Source organism: Carya illinoinensis, chromosome 8 (genome assembly GCF_018687715.1).
Source record: "Carya illinoinensis cultivar Pawnee chromosome 8, C.illinoinensisPawnee_v1, whole genome shotgun sequence".
In the NCBI taxonomy this organism is placed as follows: domain Eukaryota; kingdom Viridiplantae; phylum Streptophyta; class Magnoliopsida; order Fagales; family Juglandaceae; genus Carya; species Carya illinoinensis.
In genome coordinates, this window is record NC_056759.1 from 6,179,974 (window position 1) to 6,194,030 (window position 14,057).

The 14,057-nt window shown below is 34.9% G+C and overlaps 2 protein-coding genes across 5 annotated transcripts; both read left to right on the forward strand.

The window, feature by feature from the left end:
• Positions 1-1,210: 1,210 nt before the first annotated feature.
• On the forward strand, positions 1,211-5,944 carry LOC122274221 (VIN3-like protein 2). 3 transcript variants are annotated; one of them, XM_043083236.1, is made up of 5 exons: positions 1,213-1,621; positions 1,820-1,896; positions 3,325-3,961; positions 4,483-4,793; positions 4,985-5,944. In XM_043083236.1, the coding sequence occupies exons 2-5, from the start codon at positions 1,848-1,850 to the stop codon at positions 5,803-5,805; spliced, it is 1,818 nt and encodes a 605-aa protein (XP_042939170.1). In that variant the 5' UTR covers positions 1,213-1,621; positions 1,820-1,847; the 3' UTR covers positions 5,806-5,944. The 3 variants fall into 3 exon arrangements, with proteins under 3 accessions (XP_042939172.1, XP_042939170.1, XP_042939169.1); XM_043083235.1 differs by having other exon boundaries at positions 1,214-1,621; positions 1,733-1,896; XM_043083238.1 differs by having other exon boundaries at positions 1,211-1,896; positions 4,988-5,944.
• A 2,663-nt stretch (positions 5,945-8,607) lies between these two features.
• Positions 8,608-13,827, forward strand: LOC122319053 (double-stranded RNA-binding protein 1-like). 2 transcript variants are annotated; one of them, XM_043136928.1, is made up of 3 exons: positions 8,608-8,939; positions 10,099-10,361; positions 12,621-13,827. In XM_043136928.1, the coding sequence occupies exons 1-3, from the start codon at positions 8,915-8,917 to the stop codon at positions 13,434-13,436; spliced, it is 1,104 nt and encodes a 367-aa protein (XP_042992862.1). In that variant the 5' UTR covers positions 8,608-8,914; the 3' UTR covers positions 13,437-13,827. The 2 variants fall into 2 exon arrangements, with proteins under 2 accessions (XP_042992862.1, XP_042992861.1); XM_043136927.1 differs by having other exon boundaries at positions 8,609-8,939; positions 10,096-10,361.
• Positions 13,828-14,057: the final 230 nt, after the last annotated feature.

Genomic DNA, 14,057 nt, shown 5'->3' on the forward strand with positions numbered 1-14,057 from the left:
GGCCAATGTTCCAACTCCGAATAATCAATACACTCTAATGAGTGATCTCATTGAGGATAAATGATTTATACAAGTTTTTGTAAAAAATAATCTCATTTGAAAAATTTAATAAAATTATTTTTTATTAGTAGAATTCATTTTTTTATAAAAGATTTATATAAAACTTATCTATTTAAGACTTGTACCTAAAATTACTCTTTACATATACACTGTACAAAGCTTATACGATATTCTGTATTGAGCTTAGGCTGAAAAGAAGGGGGAGTTTGAAAATAGTTTTGCATATATCAAACTAAATTCTAATTATAATGCTAAATACAATTTTAATATATGCAAATATCATACAATCTATTATAAAAAAGGTTGATTTTTTAAGATAGGTTCCACTTTTTATTTTAGGGTGAGTTTACACAACTTAAACTTATAAAGATCATTTCCCTAATTCTAAACTTTAAATTATGTGTTTGAAATCAACAAATTATGTCAATTTCTTTATCTAAACAGTTTTGTATTGAAATTAAAATTTGAATATACAAAAAGATGAGTGAGAATCCTAACAAAAACCTCATCATTCCTGATCTAATACCATCAATTTCCTTGACTCACAAGTATCACAGCAGGAATTGTATTGTCATGAGTTGGAGCTTAGAGCAAGGATACTTTATATATTCTACCTAATAACTTTTCAAATTCACTTTATATATTTTAAATTTTATTAAGAATGATAAGGAAAGAGAGATAAAGATGAAGATTGAAAATGAAATCAGAAAAAATCTAGTTGTAAGTAATTCTACGCACCCTTTTAACCCGATAAGTCAGATAGTCATATTTTAATAAAAATTATGTTAATTTAATTTAAAGTACGCGAATTCACATTTACATAATAGAACTCATAAAATTTAAGATATAAAGAGTAGAGATGAAAATTTTGAACAAAAACCACATTCCATTCAATACAGCTATTTCTATTTATACAAGATCTTGTCATTTTCAGTCATATTCGTTGATTTCAAATAAAAAATGCGACCAAAATTAAAAATATAAATTAATAAAATCACTTGTCAAAAAGAAAGAAGAAGTGAATAATGAATAGTAGCTACAGATATAGTACAATAAATCACATTGACTGAGTTTGAATAACAGCAGGAATTGTATCGACATGTATGATGAATGGAGCTTAATTAGAAGTAAGTTGATTGGGTAAAAATCGAGTAGAGAAAGGCCCACAATGTGGTCCTCCACAGGCGCACAGGCACATCGACGAAAACAGTTGGGCCGTAAGTGCACAGCAACCAAAAGGAGGGACTCGCCCAATAGCACCGCCGCGCCGTGCCACTGCCAATACCAACCATAGTCGAGGCGCTGCTTTTTGTCTCACTCTCTCTCGAGAGAGAAGAGAGGAGTGAATAAGGGCGAAACCCGAAACCCTGTTATCCTCTCGACTACATCGAGTTCAAAGTGAGAGCAATGGGGGTGCGCGTGGGCTTTGCTATATGGTGGTATGGAATAAACTAAAGTCATGCAAACTGGATAGCCGGAAAGCAAGAGGAGACACCAACCCCTCTTAGGACTCCAATCGCTTTGTTCGCTCAGTTTTATGGAATTTTGATCTCTGATTCGCGTAAGCAATATATCCATACCGAATCTGTCTATCATCATGTCTCTTGTTTTCTATTTATTACTGGAATGCCACTTTTGCATCTGACTCTCTCTCTCTCTCTCTCTCTCTCAGAGTTCTGTTTTCGTAAGTTTTGTTACTTGTATTTCTTCTCTCTTTGCTTCTTGAAATCCCTTCTCTGTCTAAAAATATACCCGTTAGATAAAGGGTTATTTTTTTCCCGAGCATTATGAGCGAACCAGAAGAAAGGTTTTCAGGCATGGACTCGGTGTTATCAGGTCAGTTCTCTTTTCTCTTCCTTTTCTTTTTCTTTTTTTGTTTTTCTTTTTTCTTTTTCCCTTTTTTTGTTTTTTGATATATGTTTTTCGCCCTAAGCTCTTCCAATTGATGGTTCTGTGTTCTATTCTCGTTATTGTTCTCTCGGACAATGCCTGTGACATTATTGTACTTTTTTCCCTTTGCCTTTTTCGGTTTTGTTCCTTTTATCACAAGTGGTAATGCCTGCTGTATTGTTGAGAATGAATGTCGGGCAATGCGTGAGTTTTCTGGGTTTTTTCTTTCACATCCATGTAGTAATTTGTGGGTTCTTGACAATGATTCTACTTTGGTGGTTGTTTGGGTTATTAATTTATCGTTTGGGTGAGATTGTTTGGGATCTATTCCTCTGGATTTTAACATTGATTATCAATCTTACAGTCTTATTGTTCTTATTTGGATATGTATGCACATGTGCGTGCGCTTTTCTTAATATAAGCGTTGATAGGAATATCAGTGCATGGGTACTGATATTAGTCGTGGTTGTCAAAGCTTTAAGGAAGATTTTTTCACCAGCGTAGGCACGTTTTAAGAGCATACTTATTTATATCAGCTGCATGGGAGTGGAAATTTAAAGTGTTTTTATCGGAGGATATGATTGAAGCATTCTTGTTTGTCAGAGATTTGGGTATGATTTTTAGAAAGTACTTGAACTTCACGTAGCTTGTTATAATTCTTAAACGAGGTTTTAATATTCACCAATTCAATAATTCCTAATTTTCCTAAAGCCGATATCTGAGATTTCAACATTTTTTAATGTTTAGAGTTGATTTATCTTGTTTACTAGAATAAGCGATGGTTGGCAAATTTGGGAATGAGTTTATGTGACCGGTGTTTGTCAATTAATTTTAAAGGGTTTTAAAACAGTTGGACAAATACTGGGCAATAAAGATGAGGATTCAATGCCAATGAGCTCATGTCCCATACGCTACCTGTACATTATTTGTATTTTAATTAGCATACAAAACAATACTATAGGGGGAAGAATTTATGAAATGTAACTGGATATATCACACAAGATCATGCTCCAGCATGTGATGATACTTTTGGAATGTGATGCCTTTTTTTTTCGACAAGGCTTTTTTATTCGAGTATGGATCTCTGGGGGTTATGGGTGTTGTTCATATGGTCATTTTCAGTTCTGCAATTGCTGCTTGATTGACTACCTCAGTTAAGAGAAAGCACACACACACACACACACACACACACACACATATTGATAAGTATATTATATATATATGTATACGTACTGTGGACACTTGATTGGAGAATGTGAAAGACGACTCTTTCCTTCATAGGTTTGTTGAGAATTTTTCGGTCATGTTAAACTTGTTCTAGATGTGACCTTGGAGATCTGAAGTTGAAGTTAGATTCCTTTTTCATATTTGAAGGTTGTGCACTTGATCCTGCAAAATATAGCCAGCTAAGCTTGGGAGAGAAAAGAGCACTAGTCCACGAGATTGCCCGATGGTCAAAAGATGCCCCAGATATTCTTCGTTCTTTTACCCGTCCAGAGCTTCTCGAAATCATCTGTGCTGAAATGGGCAAAGAGAGAAAGTACACGGGATACACAAAATCTCAAATGATAGAACACCTTCTAAAGTTAGTTTCTCAGAATTTTGAGGGGCGAAATTCATTTGCCTTTTCTCCTGCTCGTATTGGATTAAAAAGGAAAAGGAATGTAGTCCCTCCTTCTCAACTATTGACTGACCTAAATCATGCTCCTCCAGAAAACAATGAAGAAGAACATGTGAAAATTCTGCTGTGTCAGAATGTAGCTTGCAAGGCTTCTTTAACTCCAGAGGATGCCTTTTGCAAGAGATGTTCTTGCTGTATCTGTCATTATTATGATGATAACAAGGATCCTAGTCTGTGGTTGACCTGTGAGAATGACCTCTGCGGATTGTCTTGCCATCTTGAATGTGCGTTGAAGCATGAAAGAGCTGGTATTTTGAAGAATAAATGTTGTAAAAAGCTGGATGGAAGCTTCTATTGTGTATCATGTGGAAAAATCCATGGGCTAATGAGGTAAATCCTATGAACTTCTAGACAAAATTAACTTTTGCTGCAACTTGATGAATAATATCTAGTACAGCTGGGCAGTTACAACCAGACCTTGAAAACTCAACTAATCGTTGACAGCTGTATAACACATTGACACTTTTTGTTTAAAAATCTCTCACAATGCAAATATATAGGCAATGTTACTGCCAGTTATACTTGTTACTTCCTTAGCAGTTTGAAGAACCTGGCTAGGCGTTTGCAATTTAACTGCCTTGACAGATTTGAATTATATCTCCAACATGCCAACTCAGTAGGGCAGGAGTGTTCCTCTAATGTTAGGTTTTAGTTGCTAGGTGGATACCGACTTAACTAACTTAAAGGGTCCAGAGATTAGAAATCGAGTTAACCAACCTAATCCCAAAGCAAACTATGACATGGTAACTCACTCACTTAGTTACTTGGTAAATTGATCCTGCTAAGTTCTTAGATTTTATTGCTAAGATACTATGCGAAAGAATTGGCTGGTTGATATTATGTTTCTGCAGAACCTGGAGGAAACAATTGCTGGTTGCCAAGGAGGCTAGAAGAGTGGATGTACTATGTCTACGGTTATCTTTGGCTCAAAAGATTCTCTTGGGAACAGCACTATACAAAGAAGTGCATAGGACAGTGGATTCTGCGGTGAAAATACTGAAAGATGAAGTGGGCCCTCTAGATCAGGTATGCAAAAGTATGGCACGCTGCATCGTCAACAGACTCCCTTGTGGTGCTGAGGTCCAGAAGTTATGTGCTTCTGCTGTGGCATCTTTTGATTCGACGTTTTGCCTGGATTATATGGAAAAGAAATATCCATTTGGTAAGCTTATTTCTTTTTCAAAGTGTGAGATCTTAATTTTCATGACCTGATGTGGGGTCATTTTTGAGTTTTTGAATTTGGAATAACATAGCCAATGCATGAATATGAAGAAAAAATAACATTTTTTGTTTACCACTTTTAGAACTTGCTTTTATTTTTTCGCTGATGATATTTGGTTGAAATCTTTATAGCAGCTTGTCGGATCCAGTTTGAAGACTCCACCCCTACCTCGGTGATCATTGTGCTAGAATATGAAGATCATCTGTTAAAAGAATACCTAGGCTGCAGACTCTGGCATCGCAAGTCTGTCATGAAGGATTATCCAGAGCAACCCACTTTCATTGTATTTAGGCCAGAGAAGAGATTCAAGATAAGCCACCTTCACCCTTCTACTGAGTATTTCTGCAAGGTTTCTTTGTTTAGCAGCACAGGGGTATTGGGTGTTTTGGAAGCTAAATGGGAGACACCCACATCGGATAGAAGCTGTTTTACAGCTTTAAAACATGGAAAGACAGAACATACAATTATAGGGCAAGATCATCTTCAGGTGGAGTCAACCAAGTTTGGTAACAATAAATTAGCACCTCCTGCAAAGCTTCAACCGTTGGTCGACATCAACAAGAGCAAGAGTGAAAGGTATTGCTCGCCGTCTCTTTTCATTGAAACTGTTTCTCCTTCCACTCCTTGTAAGTGCAGTGGAATGCGAGCAGTTCCAGATATGGGTTGTAAAAAGCGCGTAGAGGAAATTGATTATGAGCATTCCGTGCAAGTGGTCAAATTGTTAGAGCATGAAGGGCACCTGGATGAAGATTTTAGAGTAAAATTTCTCACTTGGTTCAGCCTCAAAGCCACAGAGCAAGAGAGAAGGGTGGTTAATGTCTTCGTGGCTACTTTGCTTGACGACCCTCCTAGCTTAGCCGGACAGCTTATGGATACCTTCATGGACAAGATATGCTGTGAACAAAAACCAGTCAATTCTAGGCATGGCTTTTGCTTTAGCCTGTGGCATTAATGCTGAATAGTTATTTTATTTTGCATGAATATTTTAGAGAGTAACCAAAGACATGTAGGCTTTTTACTGGCAAAACAGAAAAATATATTTGGCTACTTCAAGCCAGAAAAATGTGAAGCTCCTTGACTTTTATCTCTCATTATGAGTTAAATGTTTGGCATTGCGGTTAAAAATTGTACATTTTGAGTGCATATAAATGGAAGAAAGATGGTATTTGCTCCATAACCACAACGTCTAATATCATTCCATAAAACGCTCTAAAAATATAACGAGCCTGGTTTGGATGATGAGTTGAGATGAGTTGAAAGTTGAATAAAATATTATTAGAATATTATTTTTAATATTATTATTATTTCGGAATTTCAAAAAGTCGAATTGTTTATTATATTTTGTATTGGAAGTTAGAAAAGTTGTAATGATTAGATAAAATGAGTTGGGTTGAGTTAAACTCATTGTGGTAACCAAATGCTGCCTGAGAATTTGTAAATACTGAGTTTTGATTTCACCTCTTCAATGTGGCTTTGGTTCATGCTCACCCATCAAACCCCTCACAATAATTTAATCTTTTCATATGTGATATGGGAGAATGATTTGGGGTTTTTCAAATTAATCATATTTTATATTAATAAATGATATTTACAGTTTTCAAATATAACAAATTGGATGGGAGACAAGGTGAGCGAGTATGGAGAGAATATTTTTAAAAAGTGGAAGGATGAAAAATGAAAATTTTATTTATATTTTTTCCACATAAGTGCTCAGATACTAATAAAAATATAAATAAACTGCTGGGACAACTGCCAACCAGCGACTGGACACCACTGTTACTATTTATTGACAACATGTTTAAGTCGATAAAAGCATTTTCGTGACTCTCGAGAAAATACTATTATATTGTTTGAGTTTTCTTCTTCCTTTTAACTATTTATGTGTTTATTTGTTTTAATTTTTTTATTAAAAAAGTGACTTTTAATGTATTGGTATATATATATTTTTTATTTTTAAAAATATTTAATTTTTTTAAAAAATATAAAAATAAAAGAAGGAAAAAATAAAAAATAAAAGTTTTGCTAGGTGGCACTCCAACCGTCATTGTTGGGCGACAACCTAGCATTCCTCTTATTTATAAAGAGTAATAGTACATATAAATTTTGTATAAGTCTTTTGTAAAAATATGAATTCCATTCATAAAAAGTGATTTTTTTTTTTTTTTACACTTTTTCCTTGTGTGGTTCATATTTTTATAAATGTTTTGTGAGGACTTGTATATACTATTTTTCTATAACATGAGTATTGTTTAGAAAATAGTAACTGAACTCTATATACACATATACACACATATACATATATATATAGTAATGTTATTTATCATTTTTTTAATCATCATTTTTCTATCATTTCATAATAGAATATTTAATAATTAAAAATTATTTATTATATTTTACTTATAAATTAATTATTTAGTATCACGTAAAGGAACGTTGAGAGAATAATGTTAAAAATAATAATAAATAAAAGTTTTCATATATAATATTCATTTTCCATTATTTTAATAAGAAAAATTCTTCTTGTCATCCTCACACTTCACACACTATACTTATTTTATTTTATTTTTCATTTTTTCTATAATAAATATGTAGTGTGTAGATGATAAATAAAATAATTTAATTATTTTAATAAGAATAAAATAAAATAAAAAAATAAAAAATAATATTTTAATATATAAAATATATAATATAAAATGATATGTAGCATTCCTCTTTTACTAGTACTCAAGAACAAACTAGTAACAAAGGATCCCATGCACCCTGTCGTGTCACACAAAAACATGGATAAGAAAACAAAAACTACAACACGTGCATGCCTATAAAACCATGCATCTATTTATTCAAATGTAGAACCAAAAGACGGGATACACGGTGGAGAGATAACAAATTTACCTAGAGAAATTGACAAACACCGTATAATTATTTTTGTTTTATTTTTATTATTTTTAACTTTTGTTATATAAATGTTGATGTGACAAAATTGACACATGGTCATTTGTTATAGGGTGACAAACCCATCGACTATGAACAGTGATATACATACGGGTGAAACCATACCGAGGGAAAATGAAGGACAATCGGTACGTTCGTGTTCATGTACTCTTCCCGTCAATCATTTTTTATTGGCTTTATATATAGGTATATTTAAAAAATAATAATAAATTAAATTAATACAAATCAATTTATAAAATAATTTTTAAGAATGATTTTTTAACCAGATGTTTTTCAAAATAAGTTCATTTTCAATTTGGTGAAATTAATATCTAATGAATAATGTTAATACAGTATGAAAATTTTATACAATATTTTTTTTAAAAATTTATAAAAAATTTAATTTTTTCACGTGAATTTAATTATTTTTTAATACGCATGAGTTGCTTACTCTAAAATCTCAGCAATAAAACTTAGAAAAAAACTTGTGAAGTTTTTGTTTGAATGGAAGAGTTTCTAAGGGATTTTTTATGGTATTTATTAATTGAGAAATAATATTTACAGTCGTGATTATATAAATGTAACGTAATTTTTTTTTTAAAATAAATTAATATAAAATTTATATAAAAAAATTAATTTTTTAATTATAAATTTTATTTTTTAAAATAATTATACAATATTTATACATTCCATAATTATATATAATATTACTCTTATTAATTAGATGTTGAGGCGATCAAATTGTCATGATAACTTGGGCGTATTGATTCGAAAACTTGCGCCATCGATGGGCTCAAAATGCCACCTCCATGGTATCGTGGAGGTGAGTCTTTCGGCCGAAAAAACCTCTCACGTACGCCTATTCCAATATAAAAGGCGTGCGCGAGATATTCCAGCAGAGTACCGGACATGATATACATAAATGCTATTCCCTCTTCTCGCTTCATCGCGTGAGGATCTCTACTCACGCCTCCCGATTCTCCGCAATCGTATGGACTCAACAACTCCAGAGGCTCACACTCTCCGTGTCTACTTTGTTTAGTCTCGCATCTTCTATCTTTTACACATTTTTTCGGAGAGACCGAGACCTTTCCCTCGGTTACATTAACTATTCCTCAAAGAAGACAGCTATGCCAACCAACGAAGGTTTCCAAGGTATTCCCCATTTCCGATTTTTATTTTTTGTTTGTGAATGTTATGTTTTATCTCTGTTGTGGGTATTTTTTTATTTCTGGAAAACTGGGTTTTTTTTTTTTCCTGGAATAGTGAGCATAGGAGACAATCAATTGAAGGCTAATAATCGATAGAAACATAAGATTTATCAAGATTTCAGGAGGAAATAGCAGCAAGGGTTAGGAGTTGGAGAAAATACAGATTATGGGTTCGGTTATTTGAAGATTCGAGATGTACAAAAACCGAAGATATGACACGAACGGGAGAACCTTTCTCCCCCTCTGCCCTCGTTGCCGTCGGTGATGTCAACGATTTAACACGATGGATTTGATTGTTTCGAAAGATGATTAAAATAATAGTTCGTGAACAAGGGATTTCTGAATTCATTTTCTGACATAAAAGTATTGAGAGAGTCTAGGAGTCGTGTGCGAAGTTGTAAAACTGGTTAAAGAACAAGTGCAGTAACATTCCCACAATTTGGTTTCTCATCTGAAAAGAAAAAATTGATTTTGTTACTTATCTAGCTGTCATATAGATTATCTGAACCAAGGATATCGTGTTATAGCTACAAGTGTAGCAGTTAATAGAAGAGGTGTCTCCGAGTGGTATTGGTAATCGTTTCAGCTGTCTTTGACATAGCACCTAAAGCACTCTCTCACTGCTTTCCTTATTAGCATTGAAAGATGTCTCAATTGGGAGGCAACATGCAGCATGTAAATAACATATTATTGGTCTTATACTTGTTTTAAAAATGAGATGGACTGGTTCTGATTTTTTCCCTTCATACTTTATGTACTAAATGTGTTCATACGGTTGTACCCGTTCCTCCACAATGGATGATGGTGGGTAGTAGCATAAATGAATGCTTTTGAAGAGCATTATCTAGACAGAGTTGGTTTGGTTAAGCAGGTCTACCCTCTCAGACGCAAGAAATTCTTGAAGCGATGCACCTATAGTTTACTAACCTGTTTTGCGTACAAAGGTTGAATGAAATCTTGGAGTTTGGGAAGAAGAGTAATCCTGTACATAATATTCGCCAGAAAATTATGTATTAAATATTTTACCTTTCATGCCTTTTATGTTCATGTTTGGTGAGATTCGTACTTTAATTATTTTTCTCACACTTTCTGAAGCACAGCAGGTGTTTCAAATTGCTATGTATTCAAGAGCCGTCTGCAAGAGTATGCTCAAAAAGTTGGACTTCCTACACCTGTGTACGAAACTATCAAGGAAGGCCCTTCCCATGAACCTTCTTTCAGATCAACTGTGATAGTGAATGATGTTAGATATGATTCTTTGCCTGGGTTTTTCAATCGTAAGGCAGCCGAGCAGTCAGCTGCCGAAGTTGCTCTGTTGGAGTTAGCTAAATCTTGTGAAGTTAATCAAAGCATCTCTCAGCCTGTTGTAAGTTGAACTATGCTTTCGATGAATTAACTGTAAAAGCTTGGTAGTTGAGCCACCTTGAATGCAATCTCATAAAATTTTTGCTTGACTCTAAAGTATACCGGATCCCCTTCCCCCCCGGGGGCAAGCACACATATGCACGAGTTTGTAATTCATCAATCTATACGAGATCTAGTAGTGTATTTATATAATTTTCAATGGTTTATTCGCTACCAAATTTGGAAATTGTCAGCTTTTCTGCCGAATAAAGTAATGATTTGTAGAGATTGGGTCTTCTTGATCTTGAGGATCTTAGTTTTATGCAACACTACAGGGCGCCCCCTCTCCTCCCCCCCCCCCCCCCCCCCCCGGGCGGCACACAACACAAAAAAACACTAAGTATACATCAGTTAAGAGCTAGAAAGCGATACAAAAAAGTCATGATAGCTGGTTCCATTAAAAACACTAGCAGAAGCCCAAAGAAATATAGTATGGAAAAAGAAACCTCTAAGCTCATCCAAAGAATGTTTCCTTATCTTCAAAGCTTCGACCATTCCTTTCAACCAAAACGCACCACACATGCAAGTCCGGTCTTGTTGAAGATCCCAGCCCATAACATCCTTGCTACCTCTCAGTGAAGTAAAGATGATCCACAAACTCACCACTCTTCTTACACATAGCACAAATCCATCACTACAAGTCCACACAACACTTCCCTTTTTTTTCTAAGTAAGAAGTAAACACAACACTCCCCCTTTTAAAATTCATTTGAAAATAAGGAGTTTTGTCTTGTAGGACACCTTTAGTTTGAAGTTCAGTGTCCCATATCACAATGTTCTATGCATACCCCTATCCTTTTTAACGGCATAAAACATAAAAATGCCTGATGGTTTTAGATAAGATATACATGCTGTTATTTGTTCTTATAAGCTTCGTTAAATTCTTTCTATCCTCTTTCTTTACCTGTTGTCAGCTAAACTTTTATTCTTCTATCGACAGTAGTTTACATGGCATGCCTTAGTCAAGCGGCTTGTACAAGATTATGGCAATTGATTTAAGATTTCCAAAGCAAAATGCCCTCTCTTTGCCATTATAGAAGTTTTGTTACGGATTGTAGACTGGCTAAACATGCATATGTGAACTGACAAGGTATATCATGTGATCATCACCATCATATTGAAGTGCAGTCTCATCCAGTGGAATTTCACTTTTATCATATCCTTCCCACTTGCTGTTGGGCTCCTTCAAAGTGAGGGAGTTTGATATTAGATCGTTCTACAAAGCATTTCTTCCTTAGGGTAGCTTCTCTCCCTCGGAAGCAAATTTGGAGGAATAAGGCTCCATTGAGATTGACTTTCTTTGTTTGAACAGTGGCTCTAGAGAAAGATCCTCATGTGTGACAATCTTAGAAAGAGGCACATGATAGTGTTGGATTGTTGTTATACTTGCAAGAAGAGTGGAGATAGTACTACCGATTAAAAAAGAAAAAAAGAACAAAGAAAAAGAAGAATGGAGATAGTATAGATCATCTATTGCTTCACAGTGAGATTGCCAATCCTTTGTGGAACACTATTTTTAGTTGTTTGGGCTCAATTTGGGTTATGCCAAATAGAGTGGTAGATCTGTTTGGGTGTTAGAGCGGCAGGTTTGATAGCCACAAAGGACTACTTTAGGAAGCTGATCCGTTTTTGTGTCATGTGATTAATATGAAAGGAGGTCACTAGTTCGAGTCCCCTCAGGGCCACTGGAGGTTTACTTGGTCATTAACTTCAGGGCCCCGTGGGATTAGTCGAGGTGCGCGTAAGCTGGCCCGGACACCCAAGGATATCAAAAAAAAAAATATGAAAGGAAGGTCTGGAGGGAATGACTAGACTTTTGAGGACTGCAACAAGAGGATGGCAGAAGTGAAGGATGTTTGCTTTAGAACATTTTTTGTCTCGGATCACTTACCAATCTTGTTTATCTATTTATAGTTTGCACTATTTTTTAATTTTTTTCTCTTTTTAATTAAGTTTATATCTTGTACACTCCCTGTGTACCTGTATAACATCCTTTTTTTTCATTTTCACTTGTAATATGTAGAGCCTGCATTATAAAAAGGTATTTTTTTTTTTCAACTGCCATACGGTAAACAAAAGCCATTTGTGTTTCATTTGACTTGCTCATTGCTCTTATTAGTTAGTAATTTTCTATTTCTCACTTATAATGGTAGGTTGCTATCTCTCGTAAATTTTTTTGACATGGATATCTCTCACTCATTAGCTTCTGTATTTATTGCAGCATGAGACAGGACTATGCAAAAATCTACTTCAGGAATATGCTCAAAAGATGAATTACGCAATTCCATTATATCAATGTCAAAAGGATGAAACCCCAGGCCGAGTACCACTTTTTTCATGTACTATTGAGATAGGGGGGATTCGTTACATTGGAGCTGCAGCAAAAACAAAGAAAGAAGCAGAGATTAAAGCTGCTAGAACTGCTCTTTTAGCCATTCAGTCAAGTACGACTCAGTCATCTGAGAAACCCTTTCTCAACTCACAGTTAACAGTAATCCCAAGCAAGAAAAGGGGGATCAAATCTGTCAATGATATCGAGGAGGCAGCAAATCCTCCAAAGGCAAAGAAAGCTCGATTCAAAAAGAAAATGCTGAAGAAGAAACTTTCTGGAGACAAGGTAGGCAACATTCAAGGTGAGAATGTAGGCAGTATGGAATCCCTTTTGGACAATAATGGACCAGAATCTGATCAAATTGATGCAGCTGCGGTCCAAGAAGCAGTTATGGGAATGTCGTCCATCGAAGCTATTGGGAATCCCCAAAATGTTAGATCATGTGTGAGCTCAAGTGAGAAAGAAATATCTGCTGGGGAAGGTGCCTTGGCTCAACAAGTGAACGGCAATTATGAAAATAGAAAGCTATCGGCTTCAAATTCTAATCTAAACAATGACATGGGGGCATTCTCCATGTTTTCTGGAGATATGACTGTACTGACGAAGGAGATGAATGAGGTATCTGAATTTGGAGATATAGCTTCGGTTGCAGACAGTGCTACTACCATGGGTCACGTAGTGGCTTCAAGTATCCAGCCAGCTTAAACCAGTAAGAAGAGAGGATCCAAGTGGGTGTGTATTGGAGAGATCGAGGCTGAGGTTCAATTGTTTGGAAATCATTTTGCAGTTAGGAGAAATAGTAAATTGAGGTTTTTAATAGATTTTTAGACATTTCAAGGATTCTATGAGTCTATACTTCAGTCAAGACTTTACAATCTTATGGTGTCCATCAGCTTCGTTTGCATGTATTGGTGGATTTGGAGCATAGATCGCAAAAAAAGAACCTCCTGCTTTGGTTTCAGCTTATTGTGTTGTCATTAGAATGAGAATGGTACTTTTTTAAGGATCTTTTTAACAGTTTATGTTGCCAAAATATTCAACATTTGTCATTAATGGTTGCAATATGAGATGATTTAAGTTATCAACACCTTCATCATTTTGGTTGTTATTTACTCTTCATCTTTCAATGTGATGATTCTCTCCATCTTCTCGTTTTGAATGTGAGGAAGAAATCTTTTAGCACTTGTTATTGTTAAGGATACCCAAATTAGATTCAATTTGCAAGATTGCAATGATTGGGCTGCTGCAAGCATCCAAATTTCTACGAGCATATGGTTAAAATTTTTTATCTGAATTTTAAAATTTGGAGATAAGAAAAAAAATAAT